Source organism: Vombatus ursinus, unplaced genomic scaffold (genome assembly GCF_900497805.2).
Source record: "Vombatus ursinus unplaced genomic scaffold, bare-nosed wombat genome assembly UNPS02010980.1, whole genome shotgun sequence".
Classification (NCBI taxonomy): Eukaryota; Metazoa; Chordata; class Mammalia; order Diprotodontia; family Vombatidae; genus Vombatus; species Vombatus ursinus.
Window position 1 is genome coordinate 4,218,924 of NW_020950758.1, and position 21,443 is coordinate 4,240,366.

At 50.6% G+C, this 21,443-nt stretch overlaps 1 protein-coding gene across 1 annotated transcript in view; it reads left to right on the forward strand.

The window, feature by feature from the left end:
- Positions 1-12,432: 12,432 nt before the first annotated feature.
- The window catches only part of DDX1 (DEAD-box helicase 1), a 29,770-nt gene continuing 20,759 nt past the window's right edge, over positions 12,433-21,443 (forward strand). Inside the window, exons 1-5 of the mRNA XM_027855613.1 lie at positions 12,433-12,499; positions 15,536-15,587; positions 15,907-15,970; positions 17,665-17,694; positions 20,507-20,603. Coding sequence (XP_027711414.1) covers positions 12,484-12,499; positions 15,536-15,587; positions 15,907-15,970; positions 17,665-17,694; positions 20,507-20,603 — 259 coding nt within the window. The 5' untranslated portion in view covers positions 12,433-12,483. The remainder of the gene's footprint in view (positions 12,500-15,535; positions 15,588-15,906; positions 15,971-17,664; positions 17,695-20,506; positions 20,604-21,443) is intronic.

The window sequence follows — 21,443 nt, forward strand, 5'->3', positions numbered from 1 at the left end:
CCCCAGGAACTAGATCCCTGGGATGGCCCCATAGCTCAATTCAACCTGGGCTTTAACATGTGGTCTGCTGAAGAAGCTTGCCCACAGTCATGTGGTTAATTAATGGTGGCCCTAGAATTCAAACCCCGATTTCTGACGTCCATTCCAAGCACTCCCCGTAAGGTTTTAGCCAGACACATACTAATGCTTAAAAAATTAAAAAAAAAAATCCAAACAGTTTCAAGTGGTTCAGAGACTGAACTCAAATGTTCTAGATCCAAGGACATTGTTACTTTTGTCTCTTCAAATGCATCTGATTCTCTTTCTTCCTTGGCTGGCAAAGAGATGGAAGGAAGGAAGGAAGGAAGGAAGGAAGGAAGGAAGGAAGGAAGGAAGGAAGGAAGGAAGGAAGGAAGGAAGGAAGGAAGGAAGGAAGGAAGGAAGGAAGGAAGGAAAGAAGGAAGGAAGGAAGGGAAAAAGGAAAGAGGGAGGGAGGGATGAAGAGAAGGAGGGAAAAAGGAGGGAAAAAGGGAATGAAGAAAAGGAGGGAGGGAGGGATAAAGGGAAGGAGGGAGGGAAGGGAGGGAGGAAGGAAGGCAGGGAGGAAGGAAGGAAGGGAGGGAAAAAGGAAAGAGGGAGGGAGGGATGAAGAGGAGGAGGGAAGGAAGGGAGGGAGGGAGGAAGAAGGGAGGGATTTGTTGGTCAGCCCCAGTGGTCCTAACAGTGAGCCAGCAGCAGGTCAGATGAAAGTGCCCAGGGGTGTAGAGGGCACAGTGGCAGATGGGTAGGCAGGAAGACCTGGAGGACTTTAGGAGGTGGTGGTAGGACAGTCAGATGTCCAGGTGTCTTCCATCTCACTGGGCGGCTTGTGGTTGACAACTCCTGGCCTGCCTAAGCCCTGTGAACCTCCAGGTTGCTCATCCCTCTCTGCTGCCCCTTCCCTGAGTCTCTCATGGCTCCAACAAGGGGTCGCTGGAGGCCTCATTACTTCAGCTCCTGCTCCCACTTCACCGTGAGGCTTTCTCGTCCTTGCACCCACCTGTGCTCTCTCCTGAGCAGCATTCCTGGCTACCCTACCCTTGTTGTGGTACTGTAGTGCCTCCTGGTTCCCTGACATAAGGACAACATGGGGCAATGGTGAGAACACTAGATTTGGAGTTACATATGCAGAAGGTGATTTCAAGGGTAGGGGAGAGCACCAGTGATTTTGAGGTGTGTGTTTTGGGGGGGTGGAGATCAGGAGAGGCCTCATGAAGGAGGTGGCCCCTCAGCTTAGACGAGAAGCAAAGGTGGGGAAGGATGGCATTCTAAGGCTTATTCTACCCCACACAGAATTAAAAACAGGAAAATCTGTTCACACATATTGATAGCAGCTCTTTTCATAGCAGCCCAAACTGTAAATGAATGGGGTGCCCGCCTCTTGGGGAGTGGCTAAACAAATCATGGTCTATGAATGTCACGAAACATTACGTCGCCAGAAGAAACGATGAACTGGACAGTCCAGAAGATGGAGACCTCTACAAGCAGATGCCAAGTGTGGAGGGAGGGGGACAACTTACACGATGTCATCATCATAGAGAAGAGCAATTCTGAAGGACCTGAGAATTAAAGTCTGCTTGTAAAGCATGAGAACAGAGGCTGGAGAATGACTCCGAACAGCTCCCTCCTGCCGAGAGGCGAGGAGAGACAGAGACGCCGAGCTGGACGTGGCCAATGTGGAATCGGCCTTGCTTGGTTTGCAGCTGTGCCTTTTTATCATAAATTATCACAGAGGTTTTGTTTTTGTTTTTGAATTGTTCTTTATTGGGGGAGGGGGCAGTTTGAGAGATAATAAACATAAAAATAAAGTATAATAGAAAGAGTCAATAAAAATAAATAAAAACAAAATGAAAACACTTTTTAAAGAGTGTCCTCTTGGCAAGGAAGACATCTACAAAGGTCAGAGATTGGAGACACCATATCATATGTCGGCAAAAGCCCGTTGACAGCTGGATTGAAGACAGCAGAGTCCACAGAGAGGAGTCAGGAGGAGCTGAACTCGGGCTCTCTAAGGGCCCTTCCACAGCAAGCCCCTGGGATCTGACCCCAAATCTGGGGGCTCTGGGCAAGTTACTTCTTTTCCCTGAAACTGAGTCAAAGGGAGATTAGGACGAGGTCACCTCGAAAGGTTCTCGCCCTCTGACTACTCTAACCACTCTAAGCTAGGCACAGAGTATTTGTCCCAGGGGCCTTGGGGGGTTCTTAACATTCCCCATTGGCTAATTCTTTTTTGAGCAGAGACTCTAGATCCAACTTCCTTAAGAAATCCTGTGCCAAGAGAACCTCAAACGAATTCAGCAGTCAACCCACATTTCTCAAGGACTCACCAGGTGCTAAGCACTGGGAATACAAAAACAAGCAGGAAGAAACTCCCTGACCTCAAGGAGTTTCCACTCTAAAGGAAAAGACAACGTGGGAAAGGGAGCTGAGGCTAGCAGGGACAGGAGGGGGAAGGGAAGGCTACCCAGGCTCCGGCCTCTAGATAAAGTCCTGTGGAGATGAGTCAGCAAAGCTCCTGGACCAGGACTAAGGCAGAAGTGCATTTACGATTCAGTAGACAGGCAGCACAGTGAGGACGGCCCATGCTCTCCCATGATGCAGAGGGAAAATCAGGAGGTTCCTTGTGTGGCAGAATTCGGCAGGCCTCTTGGACAGTTCCCACTGCCTTGATGTGACCCAGTGGTCCTCTGGTCCCGGGGCCCTGGCCTAAGGGCGAAGCGATTTAGCACAGGCTGTGTGTTCTTCAGCGCTATCAGCCTCCCTGAGGGAGGCTGACGAGTGCTGGAGATGTCAGACACAAGACAGAGGCACATTAATGCTTTCAGGGCCAGTCAGTTCCTCAGCCATAAGTTGTCCTTTGGCCTGGCTCGCTTATAATTAGATTATCGGAGCTAGGTGCTCTCTTCTATCTGACGTCCTTCAGAAATTCACCCCGAACGCCCTTTGTCTGGCTGGTTTTTTCAGAGGATACAGAATCCTCCATCTCTGGAGTTGTGTCTGTTGGCGTTGTCCCCCATGGGCCCCACCCGCAGCAGAAGGTGAATACTGGGGCAGAAAAAATGAGGCAGCAGCCTGACGGGCCCGGACAAATTTTTGACAGCTTACTTGTAGAAGTCACAGATAGACGTCCACTCGGAGAGAAACGCTGGAACCTTCTGGGGAGAAGAGGGAAAAGGTTAAAGAGGTGCGGCCCATCACAGCAGGGGAATCAGGGAAAGGAGGGAGAGCCAATTCAATGCCACAAATTAAGCATCTAATGAGAAGCACTGCCACTTCTAAAGCATGTTAATATTTGCAGAGTACTTTCTTCATAGGAACCCTGCAAGGAAGGGAGTATGAGTATTACTGCACTCCATTTTACAGATGGAGAAACTGAGGCTCCGGGGGACCCAAAGATTTGCCCCTTGAGGAGTCACCACTAATCAGTGTCTGAGCCCACGTTAGGATTCAGGCAGGGCTGGGCCACAGCCAACCTCTGCTGGGATTTTCATTGTGAGCCCTGAAATCCTGAAAATCTGCAAAAGCTACAGATTGGGGCCTGATTCCTTGTTCTGTTGATTGGCTAGACTCTAGACTTAAGAAAGTAAGGGAGGCAATGTTAATGAAGCAGGCACATGGTTTTTCAGAGAACCATCCCTGGATTCAGGGTTCTCCTGAGTCTGAGTCTGGCATCTAGAGCTCTGTCCACTTGACCACATTTCCACACACCAGGCTCGGTGACAGGACTAGTTATATGAGAGGCAAGGCCCCCTCATCCTCGAGAAGCTTTTCACAAACTCTGGAAATATACCTTGTACCATGTAGACTCTAGCACCCACTCCTAGAAACCAGGCCCAAGCCATCTCTGCCACAGGGTTCTGGAGCACCGTCAGGAGATTGTAGGCTCTAGCGCTCACTCCTAGAACCAATGCCAAAGCATCTCTGCCCCAGGGGTCTAGAGAGCCCTCAGGGGGTGGTAGGCTCTAGCACCCACCCCTAGGACCAGGACCAGGGTTCTAGAGCACCCTGGGGGTTGGTGGTAGGCTCTAGCACTCACTCCTAGAACCAATGCCAAAACATCTCTGCCCCAGCGGTCTAGAGCGCCCTCAGGGGGTGGTAAGCTCTAGCACCCACCCCTAGGACCAGGACCAGGGTTCTAGGGTACCCTCAGGGGACTGTGGGCTCTCTCTCATTTATGGGCATCAGCTCAAGCCCTCATTGGCCGTGTTCCCTCTATGGTCAGGGGCCTGGGCCAATGTCCCAAATCCACAGAAACGCTCACTTCACATTAATTGGCCTTTGCAAAGGGATGTTCATTTCAAAGACAGATGGAAAGCAAGCATCGTCCGAGCATTTCCTCCAACACCTCCGGGGCAGACCCTCGTCCCCCAGCTGAGTTTGTGAGGAGGGGGTTCAGAACTTAGCTCAGCTCCTCTGGAGCACCAGCCCCAACAGGTTCATGTCCATTTGCAGCAGGACTGTTGGATGAATCCTTCCATGGGGCTGGGGTCCCAAAGGTCACTCCCCAAGATTCCTTGCTCCTTGGGGCATCGCTGCCGGCTTGACTGGCTGCAGAACCCGTTGCGGACTCCTGGATTCCTGGGATGCCCTTGCCCGTGGCAGGAAACTCTTTATCACTGTACTTCCAATGAAAAGAATGAATGACAAGACCAAGGACTGGGCCATTTGGGGGAGAGAGTCACTGAGCTCCCTCTGATGGGAATGGACCAAAGAGAAGGCTTTCTGATGTCGCTGACACTTCCAGCTCGGAAGCCGATCAGAACAGGCAACTCCCAACCATGTAGGGAGCTGTCCAGAACCAGTCAGAGGATGTCCACACATGCTCCGTGGGCTCTCCCACTCACTTCCTTCACACATCGTGACTCTCCCAGAAGCAGGATTCCCAGATTCTGAGAAGGGGGCAGTTGCCGCAGCTGAGCAAGATGACGGGGTCAGTGTATGTGCCAGGGCTCTAGTCCACGTGGGTATACTTGTAAGAGGGGGCTGGACAACAAGGTCAGGCCTTCTGCCCAGGCATCAATGGGTTGGCCTAAGGTAGATGTGCTTCTGCAGTCACGGAGATGGGTAAGGGGCCAGCCTTGGAAAAATTTGGAGCCCGTGAAGACATTCTATAATTGGCTCTGATCTGCTGCCCGTGGAAGGAGGGGTACATTCAGAAGGCACTAGTCACCTTTGTCCTTTCTTCTCTTTCTGTGACTTCTGGAGGCGCTCAAATGAGAGGAGAGACAAGGTTGTCAGAGGGAAGGCCTCAGATCCCCACCCAGACAGGGATGATGTGGAGCCTGAGGCCAAGGGCCTCCATTCTTGGTCTTTCACTTAGGTAAAGGCCATTATTGGAGGTGGCCATTACCTTCTGAGCTTTTAGAGGTCAGGAAAGGAAGCCACCAACCCACCCAGGCCCTGAGGCTTGAGAAGTGACCTCTGGGACCCAGCTCAGTGTTGGCAGTGCGGACGAGGACTCATTCCGAAAAGACTCCACAGCTAGAGGTGAACTTGATGGGACTAATGTAGAAACTAAGTCTGAGGCCACTCAGACCAAAGTGTGCCCTGAGAGCTTGGTTTTACTACTGTTCACGCTGGCCTTGGAAGTGAGCGTCCCTTTGTGAAAGCTAATTGATACTACTGATTAAATGGGACTGAGGTTCTAATCACTAGCAAACTGGGTGGGGGATGGGGAGGGGAGAAATACACCGGAATGGAGGGTAAACCAGCAGAATTGGAGAAAGCCATCCCAACCCCTCAGGGGCACGCGTAGAACCCTGGGGGGAGGGGAGGCTAGAGCCTGCTCTGCTCAGGGAAAGCAAGGTCCGAGAACACTGGTGACACGCGTAACCCACGACTCAACACCCCCTGGGCTGGGTTCAGTCTTGGGGAGGCTTCTCCAAGAACTCCATCTCTAGCTCATGTTACCACCATCTTCCTCCACAAGCTTCTTTCTCCAGGAACCTCGGGGGGTATCTCATGTTTCTAAGTCACTGTAAGCAGCTAAAAGTCTCCACTTTCTGGACAAGCCCTGGAGGGAATGACACAAATCAGCTACAAGCCAGTCACTAGGTCACTTCCCAGAAAATGCAATCGAAGGTCAAATCCTTTGAGCAGCCTCTGAATCACTGACAGGTTCTTCCTCCCCTTCCAGGAAGCCCTCCCCTACACCAAAGGACCCATCCTTACAATACCACCCAAAGGCCCCAGATTCCCTGAGGAAGAGAAGGCACCTCGGGGATGCCAGAGACAACCCTCAGCCTTCCAGTGATTTCCACTCTCACCCCCGGGACCTGCCTGGGCCTCCAGCTCAATAGCACCGTCCCACGGGTCTAGATTCCCAGAGAAGGGAAACAGGAAAAGCAAGCCTTTTCTCACCATCTGCACAACTCAAAAAACTCAGAGGGATACAGGAAAACAAAGCCAAGGTTTTTGCTCGGCCGCCGGAGTACGAGAGAGGCGAGGGTAGATTCTGCTTTGTCGTGGCCAACGGGCTCGTGTAGCTCAATGGAACAAGCCGTGCTGTGCAGGGTCACCCAAGATGGACAGGTCACAATGGAGAGTTCTGACAAAAGGTGATGCACTCCAGTATCTTCGCCAAGAAAACCCCACGGACTGTACTAACGCTCAAAGAGAAGACAACGGAAGACGAGCCCCTTGAGTCGAAAGGTGACCGACATACTCCCGGGGAAGACCAGAGGACAGGCCGAGGAGCTCCAGAAAGAATGAAGTGAGACAAAAAGAAGCGCCGCTGCAGATGTGTTTGGTGACCAGAAGAAAGCCCGATGCTGCAAAGGCCAGCACTGCCCCGGAACCTGGAACGTGAAATCTAGACACCGAGGCAAGCTGCATGTGGTCAAACAGGAGATGGAAAGATTAAACATCGACGTCTCGGGTGTCAGTGAATTTAAACGAATGGGAATGGGTGAAACCAATTCAGGGCACCACTACGTGTACTACTGTGGGCAAGAATCCCTTAGAAGAAATGGAGCAGCCTTCAGTGTTGACAAAAAGATTAGGGCTAGGTTAGCAGCACTAGAGTACAACCTCAAAAATGACAGAATGATATCTGTTCAAATCCGAGACTAACCATTCAACATCACAGTGATACAAATCTGTGCTCCAACCATTGGTACAGAAGAGGTCAAAGTTGGCCAGTTCTATGAAGACCTGCAACATCTTCTAGAAATAGCACATGCCCAAAAAAAGATGTCACATTCATCATAGGGGATTGGAATGCTAAAGGAGGAAATCTAAAGAAAATTGGAAAAACTGGCATGTTTGTCCTTGGAGTACAAAATGATGCAGGACAGACACTAACAGAGTTTTGTCAAGATAACTTGCCGGCCATAGTAAACGCTCTCTTTCAACACCCCTGAAGGCTACTTTACACGCGGACATCACCAGATGGGCAATAGAGAAATCAGATTAATTTCATACTTTGCAGCCAGAGGTGGAGAAGCTCTACACAGTCAGTTAAAAACAAGACCTGGAGCTGTCTGTGGCTCAGATCACGAGATTCTTATTGCAAAAATTCAGACTTAAATTGGGAAAAGTAGGGAAAACCATCAGACTGTATAGGCATGACCTAAATAACATTCCTTATGCATATGAAGAGGAGGTAATGAATAGACTTCAGGGATTAGATCCAGTAGATAGATTGCCTGATGAACCATGGACAGAGGTTTGCAACACTGTGCAGGAGGCAGCAACAAAAAACATCCCAAAGAAAAAGAAGAGCAAGAAAGCAAAATGGTGTTTGATGAAGCTTTATCAATAGCTGAGGAAAGAGGAAAAGGGAAAGATATACCCAAGTGAATGCAGAATTCCAGAGAACAGCAAGGAGACATAAGAAGCTTCTCTTAAATGAGCAATGCAAAGAAATAGAGATCTCTTCAAGAAAATTAGAAGTCTCAATGGAACGTATTATGCAATAACGGGCATGATAAAAGACAAAAACGGTGGGGACTTAACAGATGTAGAAGAGATTAAGAAGAGGTGGCAAGAATACAGAGAACTATACAAGAAAGCTCTTCACATCCCCGTTAACCACAGCGGTATGGTGACTGATCGAGAGCCGGACATCCTGGAGAATGAAATCAAGTGGGCCTTAGGAAGCCTCGCTAACAATGCGGCAAGTGAAGGTGACTGGATTCCAGCTGAGCTTTTTACAACCCTAAAAGATGATGATGTTAAACAAACAAACAAACAAACAAACAAAAAAACTCAATATGCCAGCAAATCTGGAAAACTAAACAGTGGCCACTGGATTGGAAAAGATCAAGTTTACTTCCCGATCCTAAAGAAGGGCAATGCCAAGGAATGTTCAAATTGCCAAACAATTGTGCTCACTTCACATCTCAGCAAGGTTATGCTTAAGATTCCGCAAGCTAGGCTCCAACAATATATGAACTGAGAATTACCAGAAGAGGAGGCTAGTTTTCAAAGAGGCAGAGAACTAGAGACCAAATTGTCAACATTTGCTGGGTTGCGGAGAAAGTAAGGGAGCTCCAGAAAAACATCTACTTCTGCTTCATTGATTACACTAAAGCCTTTGACTGTATGGATCACAACAAAAAGTGTTGAGTCCTCAAAGAAACAGGAATACTAGATCATCTTCCTTGTCTCCTGAGGAACCCGTATATGGGCCAAGAAGCAACAGTTAGAATTGAACACGGAACAACTGATTGGTTTAAGATTGGAAAAGGAGTATGACAAGGGTGTATATTGTCACCTTATTTATTTAACTTATATGCAGAGTACATCATGTGAAACGCCAGGCTAGATGAATCAAAAGCCAGAATTATGGCTTCTGGGAAAAAGATCAGCAATCTCACATAGGCAGATGATACTACTCTGAAGACAGAAAGTGAAGAGAAATTAAGAAGCCTCTTGACGTGGGTGAAAGAGGATGAAAGCTGTCTTGAAGCTTACATCAAACAAATTAAGAATACGCAACTGGTCCCATCACTTCCTGGCAAATGGAAGAGAAATGGAAGCAGTGTCAGCTTTTATATTCTTGGCCTCAAAGGTCACTGCAGACAGTGACTGCAGTCATGACATTAAAAGATGCTTGCTCCTTGGAAGGAAAGCTATGGCAAATCTGAACAGAAAAGCAGACATCACATTTCCAACAAAGGTCCATATAGTGAAAGCTATGGTTTTTCCAGTAGCAAACCACGGCTGTGAGAGTTGGACTATAAGGAAAGCTGAGTATTGCACTATCAACACTTTGGAATTGTGGTGCTGGAGAAGACTTTTGACAGTCCCTTGGAGAGCAAGCAGATCAAATCAATCAGTACTTAAAGAAACTAATTCAGACTATGCCTTGGAAAGGGAGGTACTGAAGCTGAAGGCCACATAACGAGAAGATGGGGATCACTGGAAAAGCCCCTGATGATGAGAAAGACTGAAGGCAAAAGAAAAAGGAGATGGCAGAGGATGTGACAGATAGTGTCATGTCAAGAATGAACATGAACTTGGACAGACAGATTTTTGGGAGTCATCTGCACAAAGAATGATAACTGAAGCTATGAGATCTGATAAGATTACCAAGGGAAAAGAATTTAGAGAAAGAGTAGTAGAAAACCCAGGACAGAATTATGGGGAAACCTACACCTAGTGGAGGGATAAGGATGATAATCCAGCAAAAGAGACTGAAAAGGAATAAGAAATGGAGAGTCAAGAGAGATGAATGTTATGGGAACCAATGGAAAGGATATATCCAAGAGGAAGAGGTGGTCTACAGCAGCGCTTCTTAAACTGTGGGTCACAACGCCAATGTGGGGGTTGCAAAAAATTTGGCAACAGTAAAGTTTCTGAACACATGCGCACTTTGCACTGCACATGCTCTCAGGCCAAGAAACGCCAACTAGCGTGGCCAGACCTTGAGAAGATGGCCTGGTCTATAGTGTCAAAAGCTGCAGCAGTTGAGAAAATGTTGAGAAAGGCTGGTAGGCTGAGCTGTTAAGAAATCAAGTGCCTTTTATGTGCTCAACTCTCTGCTAAGCACTGGGGATACAAAAAGAGACAAAAGACAGTCTCTGCCCTCTCGGAGGTTACAATCTAATGGAAGACACTACATGCAAACAAATATATACAAAGCAAGCTAATCCAGGATAAATAGGAAATAACTAGCAGAGGGAAGGTACTAGAATTAAGGAGTTGGGAAAGTTTCCTGTGGAAGGTAGGATCATAGTTGGGACTGCAGAGGGCAAGGAGAACAAGGATTGCGAAAAGGCCATTGGATTTGGCAACTAAAAGATCATTAGTTAAATTACGAAAGAACAGTTTTAGTGGAATGACAAGGATGGAAGCCGGATTATAAGGGGCTAAGAGAAATGAGAGGAGAGAAAGGGGAGGCCCCTAGTATAGACGGCCTTTTCTAGGAGGTTAGCTACAAGGGGCAGAAGAGATAGAGGATGAAAGTTAGCAAGAATGGAAGGGTCAAGTTGGGAGTTTTTGAGGATGGGGAGACACGGGCACATTTGTAGGCAGCAGGAAATGAGCCATGGGAGATGAATAGAGTTTGTCAGGGGAGGAGATCTGTAGGAGGACACTGTAGATGGGTCATGTGAACAGGCAGAGGTGTTAACCTGGGTCAGGAGTGAGGCCACCTTTTCCTGTGAGACGGGGTGAGGGAGGAGAGGGGGCAGTGATAGGAGAAGAGGAAGAGGGGAGAAGAGTGTGCTCACGGCAAATGACCTCAATATTTTTCTGTAAAATCTGAGGGTTAGGGTTCTCAGTTGAGAGAGGTGGGGAGAAGCAGCCATGGGAGGTTTGGGGAGGGATGAGAAGGTTTGTAAGAGTCACTGTAGAGACTGGGAGAGGGAGCTGATAAAGGAGATAAGAGTTGGACTGCCTGGCAGCAGTGAAGGCCCAGGGGAGCTCATGTAACATTGACAGAACAGTTTTAATTGAATGGTGGGGTTCAGATCGCACGGGACACGAAGTGAATGAAAGGAAGCAAATGCAGGCCACGAGGGTGGACAATCCCAGGAATCCGGAAGGGAGAGAAGAAGAATCATTTGAATGAATGGCAGGGTCAAGTAAATGCCTTTTCTTGTTTGGGAGAGGCCTGGGCTTGTCTGTGGAGAAGGTATCAGTGATAAAAACTGCTATTAGATGGTGCTTCACAAATATTGCCTCATTTCATCTTCAGGATAACCCATGCCATCATTACACCCACTTCACATATGGAGAAACTTGGGTTCAAAGAGTCACAAAGTAAACATCAGAGGCAGGACTCAATTTAGATCTTCTTGCCCCCAGGTCTAGGTCTAACCACTAGGACATTCAGGTTCCTCCCAAAACAAGGAGATTTTGCTGACCAAGGGGTGAGGGGGAAGGCAAGCGGAGGGTTTCTCTTCCGCCGGGAGCCAGAATGAAAGAAAAGAATGGGGTTTGAAGCTTTGAGATGCGCTCCCTGAGCCCCAGGAGCTGGGCTTACTGCGGGGAAACCCCCAAGAACTGCCCAGGAGAGAAAACTCCCCCGTGGACAGCTTTCTCAGGGGCGGAGGATGCCGCAGCTTTGTTTCCACCAGACTTGCTCCCTCCCTCCCTGTCTGTCTCTCCTGGGAATCTCTGTAACTTGCAGCCCCATAAATCCCTTACTTTGTAACTTAGCCCGAAGTGCTCCCGAGCATTGCGGGGTTAAGTGACTTGCCCAGGGTCATGCCACCTGTTGGAATCAAAGCCAGGACAGGGGCCCAGGTCATCCTCACCCTGGGGTCAGCCCCCTCCCCCTTCCCCTAGTGCCTCCTCCTCTGATTCAGTCTTCGTGCCACCCTAAAAGCCTCCCGTGGGAAGAGAAGCTTCCCGAGAGTGCGGACGGTTTCACCCATTGCATGTGCTCAGTCAAGAAGCATCTATTAGGCCTTGCCATGTAGCAGCCATACAAACACAAGCAGACCCCCCCCAGAAGCTTACATTCTAAAGGGGGAGACACACAAAGGGGGGGATCCGCCCGGGATGCGGTCCCCGAGGTTGGCAGGGAAAAGGCAGCGGGAGCACGTGGCCAGTTTCCAAAGGGCCTGGCACTTAGTAGGGCCTCAACAAGGGTCCTTCCTGCGCCGTGAGCGGCGCCAGGCCTCTCCGAGCCTTCTCCCCGGCCCCGCCCCGCCCAGGCAGAAGGGCAAACGGAAGGAAGTCGGGCCTCCACGCCGAGCCTCAGTTTCTCAGTTCTGTAAAATGGGGGCAGGAGCGGTTACCCAGTGCTCGCGGGCCAAGTCGTGTGGCCAGGGAGAACACGCTAACGTCCGCGGCGGAATTAGAACCCACGCCTCCCCTCGGTCCCGGCCCCCACGGGCCACCCTCCCCGAACCCCGCGGAAACACAACCCACGCGGCCGAGGCGCTCCGCCCTCCCCCCGCCCCCGAGAGCCGCGCAGGCGCAGTGGGCCTGACGGCCGCGGAAGGCCCGCCCTCCCGTCGCGCAGGCGCACTAAGGTCGGGCGAGGGCCGCCGGAGTGAAGACAGCGCTAAGATGGCGGCCTTCTCAGGTGTGTACGTGGGGGTCGAGGGAGCGGCCGGCGGGCCGTAGGGGCGGAAGGAGGGCAGACTGGTCCTCGCGAGGTGGTGGGCGCGTCGGGGAGCGAGCCGCCCGAGACTTGGGTCCGGCTTCGGCCTGCGCCGGGCTCTTTTCCCCCTCCTTCCCTCTCTCTCTTGGTCACTCCTGGGGCCGCATCCCCACCCCCAGCTCCCCACCGTCCCCCGGCTCCCCTGTCACCGCGCCCCTCCCCCACAGGTGCCTGCGCCCCCGGCCGGTCTGCGCACGCGCTCCCCGCCCCTTCTGCGCACGCGTTCCGTTTTTCCGTCCCCTCAGACACGTGATAGGCTCAGTCCTGGCCTATCCTCGCACGCTCGCGGGGCGGGGCGGGGGCGGGGCCTCGGGGAGCGGGGACGTCACTCCTGGTCTGTTACAAGCGTCCCGGCTTCGAGTCCCTGCTCTGACCCCCGACCTCCCCGTGACCCGAGATGTGGGGGGGAGGGCCCCCCCAGGAAATCGCCCCCTTCCTTCCCCGGGCCCCTCCGCTTCTTCAGGCCTCAGTTTCCCCAGGACGTGCAGCCGGTGAAGCTTCGCGCTGCATAGACGCTCTATAGACGCTGCGTAGACGGCTGTTAGCTTCCTACTGAGCTCAGGGAAAGGGCATCTTGGAGTTCACCTGGCCTCGGGGCAGCCCGTGCCCTCCTGGATTCCGGGTGTCGCGGGGTCTCTTGGGGTCTCTCTCTTTGTCCTTTGACCTTCTCGGCCAGATTCCCAGCCGGCTGCCACGCCTTTCCTTCCACTTTTGCTGAGCCTGGGGTGGTCTCTTTGAGCTCCTGATACAGGCAGTGTAACACCCTGGGGCCGTGAGGACGGTGCCAGGCGGGTGGAGGCGGAGCTCGGTGGTGTTCCTGCCCTTCCTTTATGTCCCCTCCAAGCAGCAGGCCCCCTCTCTGTGCTGTCCACACCTCCGTCTCTTAGAGTGGTGGTGAGGGATTCGCTTTGTGAATTGCAAAATGCTGCTCGGTGGGAGTTAGTGGTGTTACCTGCCTCCTGGGGATACTGGGCTCCTCCAGGAGCAGGGGCTTCCCTGAGCCCCCTGCTTATCCAGATTAACAGCCTTCTGAGCGAGGCACATTGTCTTCTAGATACTCCACTTTTCTGCTTCTGACCGAATGAACGTGCCTATAGACCCATTTAGCCCACATCTCTTGAGGCTTGCGGTTCTAGAAGGATAGAATTAGAATTTGGAAGCTAGCAGGGATCTTAGATGCAGTCTGGTGTAACTGCTCCAATTTATAAATGAGGAAACAGACCTGGGGAAGGTGGAGGGATTTGTCTTTAAAGCTTGGGCTCTTAATCTGGGGCTGTGGACTTGCTTTTTAAAAAATAACTAACAACTGCATTTTGTTACTTGTTTTTGTTTTTTGGATGAGGCAGTTGGGGTTAAGTGACTTGCCCAGAGTCACACCGCTAGTGAGTGTTATGTGTCTGAGGCCGGATTTGAACTCAGGGCCTCCTGACTCCAGAGCTGCCCCCGTATTTTGTTATCTTTGGTTTCCTTTGTAAAACCCTATAGTTTACACATTTAAAAACATGAGCTTCATCTGACTACCAAAGGGGCCTAGGACACAGAAAAAGTTAAGAATCCCTGGCCTGAGGCTAGGCAGCTAGTTCTGGGATGAACTGGGATTTGAAACAAGGTGTTTTGACGCCTGGCCCTTTGTCTTTCCATTCTACTACATTTCCACATGTACCGGAAGTCGAGGAAAGTGGGGTTGGAGATCCTCCATCATAAGGAAGCCCTTGCCATTTGGTACTTTCTGACCAAAGAAGATGGCGCGGGGGAGGGGGGAAACAGAATTGTCAGAAGCATCCAAACAAACGTACTGCCATGTTGTTTGGAGACAGGAGATCTAGAACAGAACTTTAATGAAATAAGTTACCAGCAATGGGGGAAAGAATCTTAGTGAATGGTGAAACAGGAACGTTTTCTGTAAGGGAAGGCTCCAACAGGGGCAGCAGTTGAGAAGGTAAAGCTATAGAACCCAGAGCCAGGTCGAAATTGAGTGGGCGTTGGCTGGGTCCGCCATTTTTAGAGCTGATGAAAGGAAACCGTGTCTCAGCATTTTGGTGAGCATCTGTGAAGGGAACGGATGGGTTCAAAGAAAATGTTATCCAGAGACCACAGTGTTACCAGAGAGGAGTGCTTTATCACACTTTCGCTCCAAGTTGTATGATTTAGAAAAGTTTGTAAGCCTCAGCTGATTTTGCTAAGTGGTAGAAGTAATTTGTAACTCTGTATTTACTTTGTAGTGGGAATAACCCTTTTATCTAGGAGTTTACATTTCAGAGGAGATAATAAGGTGAATTTAGATTTTAGGAACAAGGACCAGAGAGATTCAAGAGTGGAAGGGGCCTTGGAAGTCCTGTTGTCCAACTCCCTCAGTTTACAGAACAGACCCAGAGCAGTGACTTACCCAGGGTCACCTAGACTCTGAGGGGCAGAACAAGCCGTTGGCCTTGTCCCTCAGACTCCAAATCGAGGGCCCTTCCCACTGTGCCATACTGAAAGGGTTCTCTGAGGACTTGGATTGCCTTTGAGAAACAGTGCTGGACGACTTTCTTTCTCCACGCCAGCTAATTTATTTTAAATCAGTGTTTTATTGTTGTTGTTTGCTTTCATATTGCATTCCTTTCTGGCTGTGTGCTCCACATTCCCAGGCCTCCAGCATTCATGTCCCACAGTCCACACAGGCTTTCCAACTGTCTCAATTCTTTCTTTCCTTCTCGGCCTGCAGCGGAGGTCTTTCATGGGACTCAGGAACATTGGAGCCCCATCTGATCCCCCTTCCTCCTGTGTAGATTTTCATGGCAGCCCCTGGTGAGCACAGTGACTGGACTTGTGGTTCTGTAGCTTATTCGTAGAGGGTTAAAACACCCATCCCCAGGCCTCCGGTTTGAATAGATGGAACTTTGAAGAGGGAATGAGTTCATTTTCATTTCCTTGATTAGCTTTTAAACTAATTAAATTTTTGAAAATTTTTTACAGAAATGGGTGTTATGCCTGAGATTGCTCAAGCTGTGGAGGAGATGGACTGGCTGTGAGTATATATTAAGCTTAAGCAGTAACTGTCCTTGGCTCGGAAGGCCTGTGCATGACTCTTCACCATCTGCTCTGGCCACTATTTGTTGCCTAAGTGAAATGCAGCCTTTCTGTGATTATCTAAACCACTGCTCGTTTATTTCTGAAGCTTGTAGGACTTTAGATAACCTCAAATAATGCGTGTTTGCAGATCGATAGTTTAAATAGTCTTTGGGGCTACTTTTTAATGTGGTTTAAATTAAGTCAAGTTACTCTCAGGATTAATTTTTATTTTATCTGTTTCACACTAAGATTTTTCATAATATGGTTCTTTCTAGCCTCCCAACTGATATCCAGGCTGAGTCCATCCCATTGATTCTAGGAGGAGGTGATGTGCTTATGGTATGTTGAACATGGTACTCTTTTAAAATTGCCTTGAGGTTTAAAAGTCAGATTTCTGCCAGAACCTGTCAGTGCTGCGTGTCTGGGGTTAGACATCTGTAGCCAGCCTCCTGCATGGTCCATGGCGCCGTGTGCCCCTGCCCCTCTCGGGGCTCTTGGCCCACCTTCTCAGGGTCAGGTCTCGAGTGTGTGCGGGGCTCTTAGCTCGTCTTCCTGGCAGCTCTGCCTGGCGGCCTGGGCCCCTTCCTTCCCCGGCCCTGGTCAGTCACCCAGCTGGACTGAGAAGGGCTTCTCCCCATTCCCTTCTTGTCATCCCTTGGACAGTTCATGCCCCCCCCTTGTTGGAGCTGATCCGGGGGCATCTATTTGTTCCCAGTTCTGCGAAGCTACAGAAAGTTATGCTGTATAAATAACGGGGGCCGGCTGGGGGCCGGGCCAGCGGGTGTGGACGTTGGGGGTCACTTTGCGGCACGGTTATGGATGCTTTACCTGGCCCGGCAGCGCCTGGCGAGCAGCTGTCCATTCCGCCGCCGGTCTCAGACGGGCTGTAGAGCCCCAGATATCGTTCAGCAACGTGACATTTGCCTGGGAGTCGTTGGCAGTATTTGCTGGGCTCCCTTATGGCGTCCCGACTTGAATCACCAGGAGTGGCCCATGGCCGGTTCGGGTTTGGCCAGTGTGGGCTGGCTCCCTGGGCAGATTGCTCCCTACCTCTTTGGTCTCCTCCTTCAGCCCAGTTTTCAGCTCCATCGGTGCCTTTCTTGTCTTACTGTGACCCTTGGCAGACAGTCCCCCTCCTATCTACGCCCACCCCCATGGCTGCATGGCGGATCTGAGGGGTTGTTGTAGGGAGCACCTGGAGGGTCTGCTTTCCGTGACTCAGTGACTCCTTTCTTGCCTGTGTGTGACTTCTTCAGTCCTTTCAAGGACCCCTTCGTTCTCCCCGAAAGAGGTCGAGTTCTGAGACATGATGCCCCACTCCTAATCTTCTCCTGTGGGGTGGAGACCAGCTTGCTTGAGAGGTCTCCGCAGGCGTGGTGTCGTATGGGCAAAAACGTGCACACGGAGCATTCTCTGCTGTCACTCCTGCGTGCTGCCGCATCTCCCTGTTGGCTTGAAACGCCATCGCCAGTTCTTGGCCTGCGGCTTTTGTGACTGAACCTTCGCTGCCATGGCACAGGCCGTTTCTTAGGCCGGGTCGTCGGTCTCCACTCTAACTGAGGAGTCCAGATTTCTGGTCCTGACTTTTTTCTTCAAGAATCCTTCTGTTTGTGGTTCGATTGGACCTTCAGAGACCATCCCTAGGAGGAGCCAGGCCACTCACCTCTGAAATCCAGGAAGCATTCCTCCTCCATCTTCAGCTTTCCAGCCCTTTCCCAGGGGATCACCCACTCCTCCCACCCCTCTACCTCTGGCTTTGAGAACTGAGATCAAAGCCCTGCCACTGTAGCCTCTGGGTAGGGCTTAACAGGGCACTCAACGCCCCTGTGACTTCCCAGACCCCAGATGGAGGCCCCTTCCCTGCCTCCTTTTGGGGGTTAGGAGAAGCAGAAATAAGAATGACTTCAAAGTGAAAGTAGCCGGCAGTCCATACCAACCAGGGCTGATAGGGAAATGTGAGTGTTAATAAATGTTAGTTTAATGATGGCCATTAATTGCTGATCTGAACTATAAACAATTTATCTCCTTTGCAGGCTGCAGAAACAGGAAGTGGAAAGACTGGCGTAAGTAATAAAATGAACTGTTCATGCCATGCAATGTAACTGAATTCTGAAGGGGTTTTCTGTAGCTACCTCCTTGGTGTATTTGAAGTATTTTAGTTCTCGGAGGAAATTAGTGTGAACCTCATCTTCTTAACCAGGGAGACGGAGGTGGCTTGTTGCCAGAAATTGCTCAATTAGAGTCCTTTGAAATTGAATGCTGGATGGAATTTTTAAAGAAAATGCCTCAGCGTGTTTTGGGGTGAGACATTTGGATCTTTTCTTTGAGGGCAATATGCCTTACGTAAACATTCAGTATTTATCCCCTTTGACTTCTCGGAATTTGACACTAAAAAAGTTTTGCAAGTAGAAGTCACTCATTGCCTTCAACCCGACAATAAACTTTTGCTGAGCATCTGCTGTGTGCCAGGGCCTGTGGGGGGATATAAAGAAAGGGAAAAGACGACCCCCACCCCAACGCAGCTCAGTGTGGTGGGGGAGGCAGCAAGCACTCGGCAAGCTTCAGACGGGGGGAGACAGGACACAGGAGTAATCACCAGAGGGCAGGCACAGGAATTAGAAGAGGCCGGGAAGGCTTCCTGGAGAAGAGGGGCTTCTAGTGGGGCCTGAAGGAAGCTGGGAAGAGGAAGAGGCTTCCATCTGGCATAGCCAGCGAGAACTCCCGTCAGGAGGCAGACCATCTTATTCAAGGGACAGCCGGGGGCTAGTGTCACGGGATCACAGGGTGTTGGGGGGTGGGGGTGGGGGCTACTCAGGTAGAAGGAGAATGCAAAGGTAGGGGCAGAGCAGAGACCGGTGAGGAAAGGCTTTTTGGATTTGCTCCTAGGGGCAATAGGGAGCCACTGGAGATTTTTGAGGAGGGGGTGACACAGACCTGCATTTTGGGAAAATCACCTGAAGTGGTTGAATGGAGGATGGATTAGAGTGAGGAGAGACCTGAGGCAGGCAGACCAGTTCAGGCGTGAGGCGATGAAGGCCTGTGCCAGGGTGGGGGCAGGGTCCAAGGAGAGAAGGGGGTGTGTTGGAGAGATGTTGCAGAGGTAGAATCTACAAGCTTTGACAGCAGTTTGGATCTGGGGGATGAGAGAGAGTGCGGAGTCCAGGATGACTCCTAGGTCGGGAGCCTGAGGGACTGGGAGGATGAGGGTGCCCTCTATAGCAGCTTTAGGAAGGGAGCAGGTAGGAGGATTTAGGGGGAAAGGTCATAGGTTTAGTTTTGGATAAACGGAGTTTCAGGTGGGTACTGGACGTCCAGTTGGAGATGGGATACTGGAGATCAGCGGACAGCTTGGGGCAGGATAGGCAAATTTGAGCATCAGCAGCGTAGGGGTGGCAGCTGATGAGATCACCAAGCGATGCAGTCTAGAGGGGGAAGACAAGAGGGCCTCGGACAGAGCCCTGGGGGACACCTCGGGTGAGAAGGCGCGATCCGCGGGAGGATCCAGTGAACGAGACAGAGAAAGAGTGGTCAGAGAGGGAGCAGGAGAGTCAGGAGAAAGAGAAAGGTGTCCTAGAAACCTGGAGAGAGGAGTGTCCAGCAGTGTCCAGGAGGAGAAAGCGATCCACAGTATCAGAGGCTGCAGAGAGGTCAAGGAGAATGAGGGCTGAGAAAAGGCCGTTGGGTGTGGCGACTGAGATCGTTGTCACTTTGGAGAGAACAGTGTTGGTACAATGAGGAGGTCAAAAGCCAGATTGTAACGGAGTAAGAGGAGAGAAAGTGGAGGCCCCTAGGGTGGACAGCCTATTCAAGGAGTTTAGCCATAAAAGAGGTGAAAAATACGGGATAATAGTGGGATTAGATGGACAAATTGAAGATACTTTTTTAATTGGGAGAGATATGGGCATGTTTGTGGGTAGGGGAAATGAGCCAGGAGTCAGGGAGAGAGTGAAAATAAATGAGAGAGGAGGGATGACAGAGGTGGCAAGCAGGATCGCCTGAGCAGGTTCAGAAAGCAGCCGTGGTCAGGAGTGAGGCCTCCTCTTCATGTGAGACAGGTGAAGGAGGAGAAGGGGGAGGGCGTGACTGGCCTCAGTTTTTTCCGTAAATGTGAGACAAGCCTCTTCACTGAGAGAGTGAGGGAGGGGGACCCATGGGAGGTTTGAGGAGGGATGGGAAGGTTTGGAAGAGCTGCTGTGGAGGGTGGGAGAAGGAGTTGGTGAGGGAGGTATATACAGCAGGACTGGCTAGCAGCAGTGAGGGCCCAGGTGAGATTATGTAACGTCAATTTGTGGCGAACCCGGTGGTTGCGTGACCGTCTCCACCTTTGTTCCATAGCACATGTGTAGGAGTGAAGGCGCCAAGTGATGGGAGTGATCCCATCTCAAGGCTAAACTTGGCAAGAACCCATGGGTAGGCAGGACAGTGTAGGGTTTGCTAAGGGGTTCACGTGGGGAGAAGAGGAGAGTGTGGCCAGAGCCGGGGAGATGGCCTGGGAGAGACCAAGGGGTCGAGGGGTTGTGGTTCTAAGCCGAAGGAGAGTAGGACTGTTAAGGGAAGGCAGAGGGAGAGGTCATGGTCAAGGAAGAGATTTCAGAGTGACGGCAGGATGGAGGAGTAATTAAGTACAGGCTGGCAGGCCCCGGGTCCATCGTTTCCCCATTCATCTCCAAGGGCTGGCTTCTGTCCCTCGAAGGCTGCCATCTCTTCCCTCCATCCTTCATTCAGGTTGGGTTTGGTCACGTACGTTAGTTGGTCAGTTGGGCAAACATCGTCTAGGTCTTCTGACCAGTCCCCTTTGTACACCCTCTCTTGGTTTGCACGCTTATAGCCCTTGTGTGGCTGAGCCTTGGTAAGCTGCATCTCTTCCTCCTCCAGGCTTTCAGTATCCCGGTCATCCAGATAGTGTATGAGACCCTGAAAGACCAGCAGGAGGGCAAGAAAGGGAAGACCACCGTGAAAACTGGGGCTGCAGGTATGTTAGAATGTGAACGTTTTTTGTCTCAGTAAGCAAACTTTATGAACATTTGAGGGACTTTGGGGTTCGTTTTGCAAATACTTTACTGGTGTGATTGTTCATTGAGCATACAGCAGATTGGTAAAGGTTTGAGAAGAGCTCAACATTATATTGTGAGGTAGAGAACCATCCTGTGGGCTTGGTTAAATTTGATTGGACCGATGTTTTTGCAGCATCTGTTGCGTGTGGGACATTGTGCTGGGTGTTAAGGCGTCGCGCCGGGCGCTGGGAGCACTTGGCTCAGCGCTGGCTCTCGGGGGATTCTATACTGACATCCCTCAGTGTGGAATATTGAAAATCCAAAGGGAGTATATAGTTTTTCTGATGTTTTAGTTAGGGTGTGGATGGCATGGCTGGATTTCACTGCTTCAGAATCTCATGCATTCCTTTTGGTCATACAGAATGGAGGGGAGCCAAGTCAAAAAAACCTCTTCCGGTTTCTGGCTTGGGCACCAACCACCCAGGAGACCTTTGGCAAGTGAGCATATGTCTGCTGACTGCAGGTGTCCTTGTTGTTAAAGGAGAGGGTTACAGTGATCTCTGAAGGCCTCTTTTCAGCTCAACCTTTCATGGTTTTTAGGATATAGTTTAGGTTCCTGCCCTATCTCGAATATTCTCTTGCATGATATAACCTAGTATTATAACAAACAAATGATATATGAAGAGATATTGTGTATCAGTACATCTTAATTCTGAATTGTTTAAAGCACTGTGATGCCACAGTGCGATAACTGAACTGAAGCTATGAAGTGGGGGCTGCTGACCGATGTGGGCACATCAGAGCAGGGTCAGAGGAAG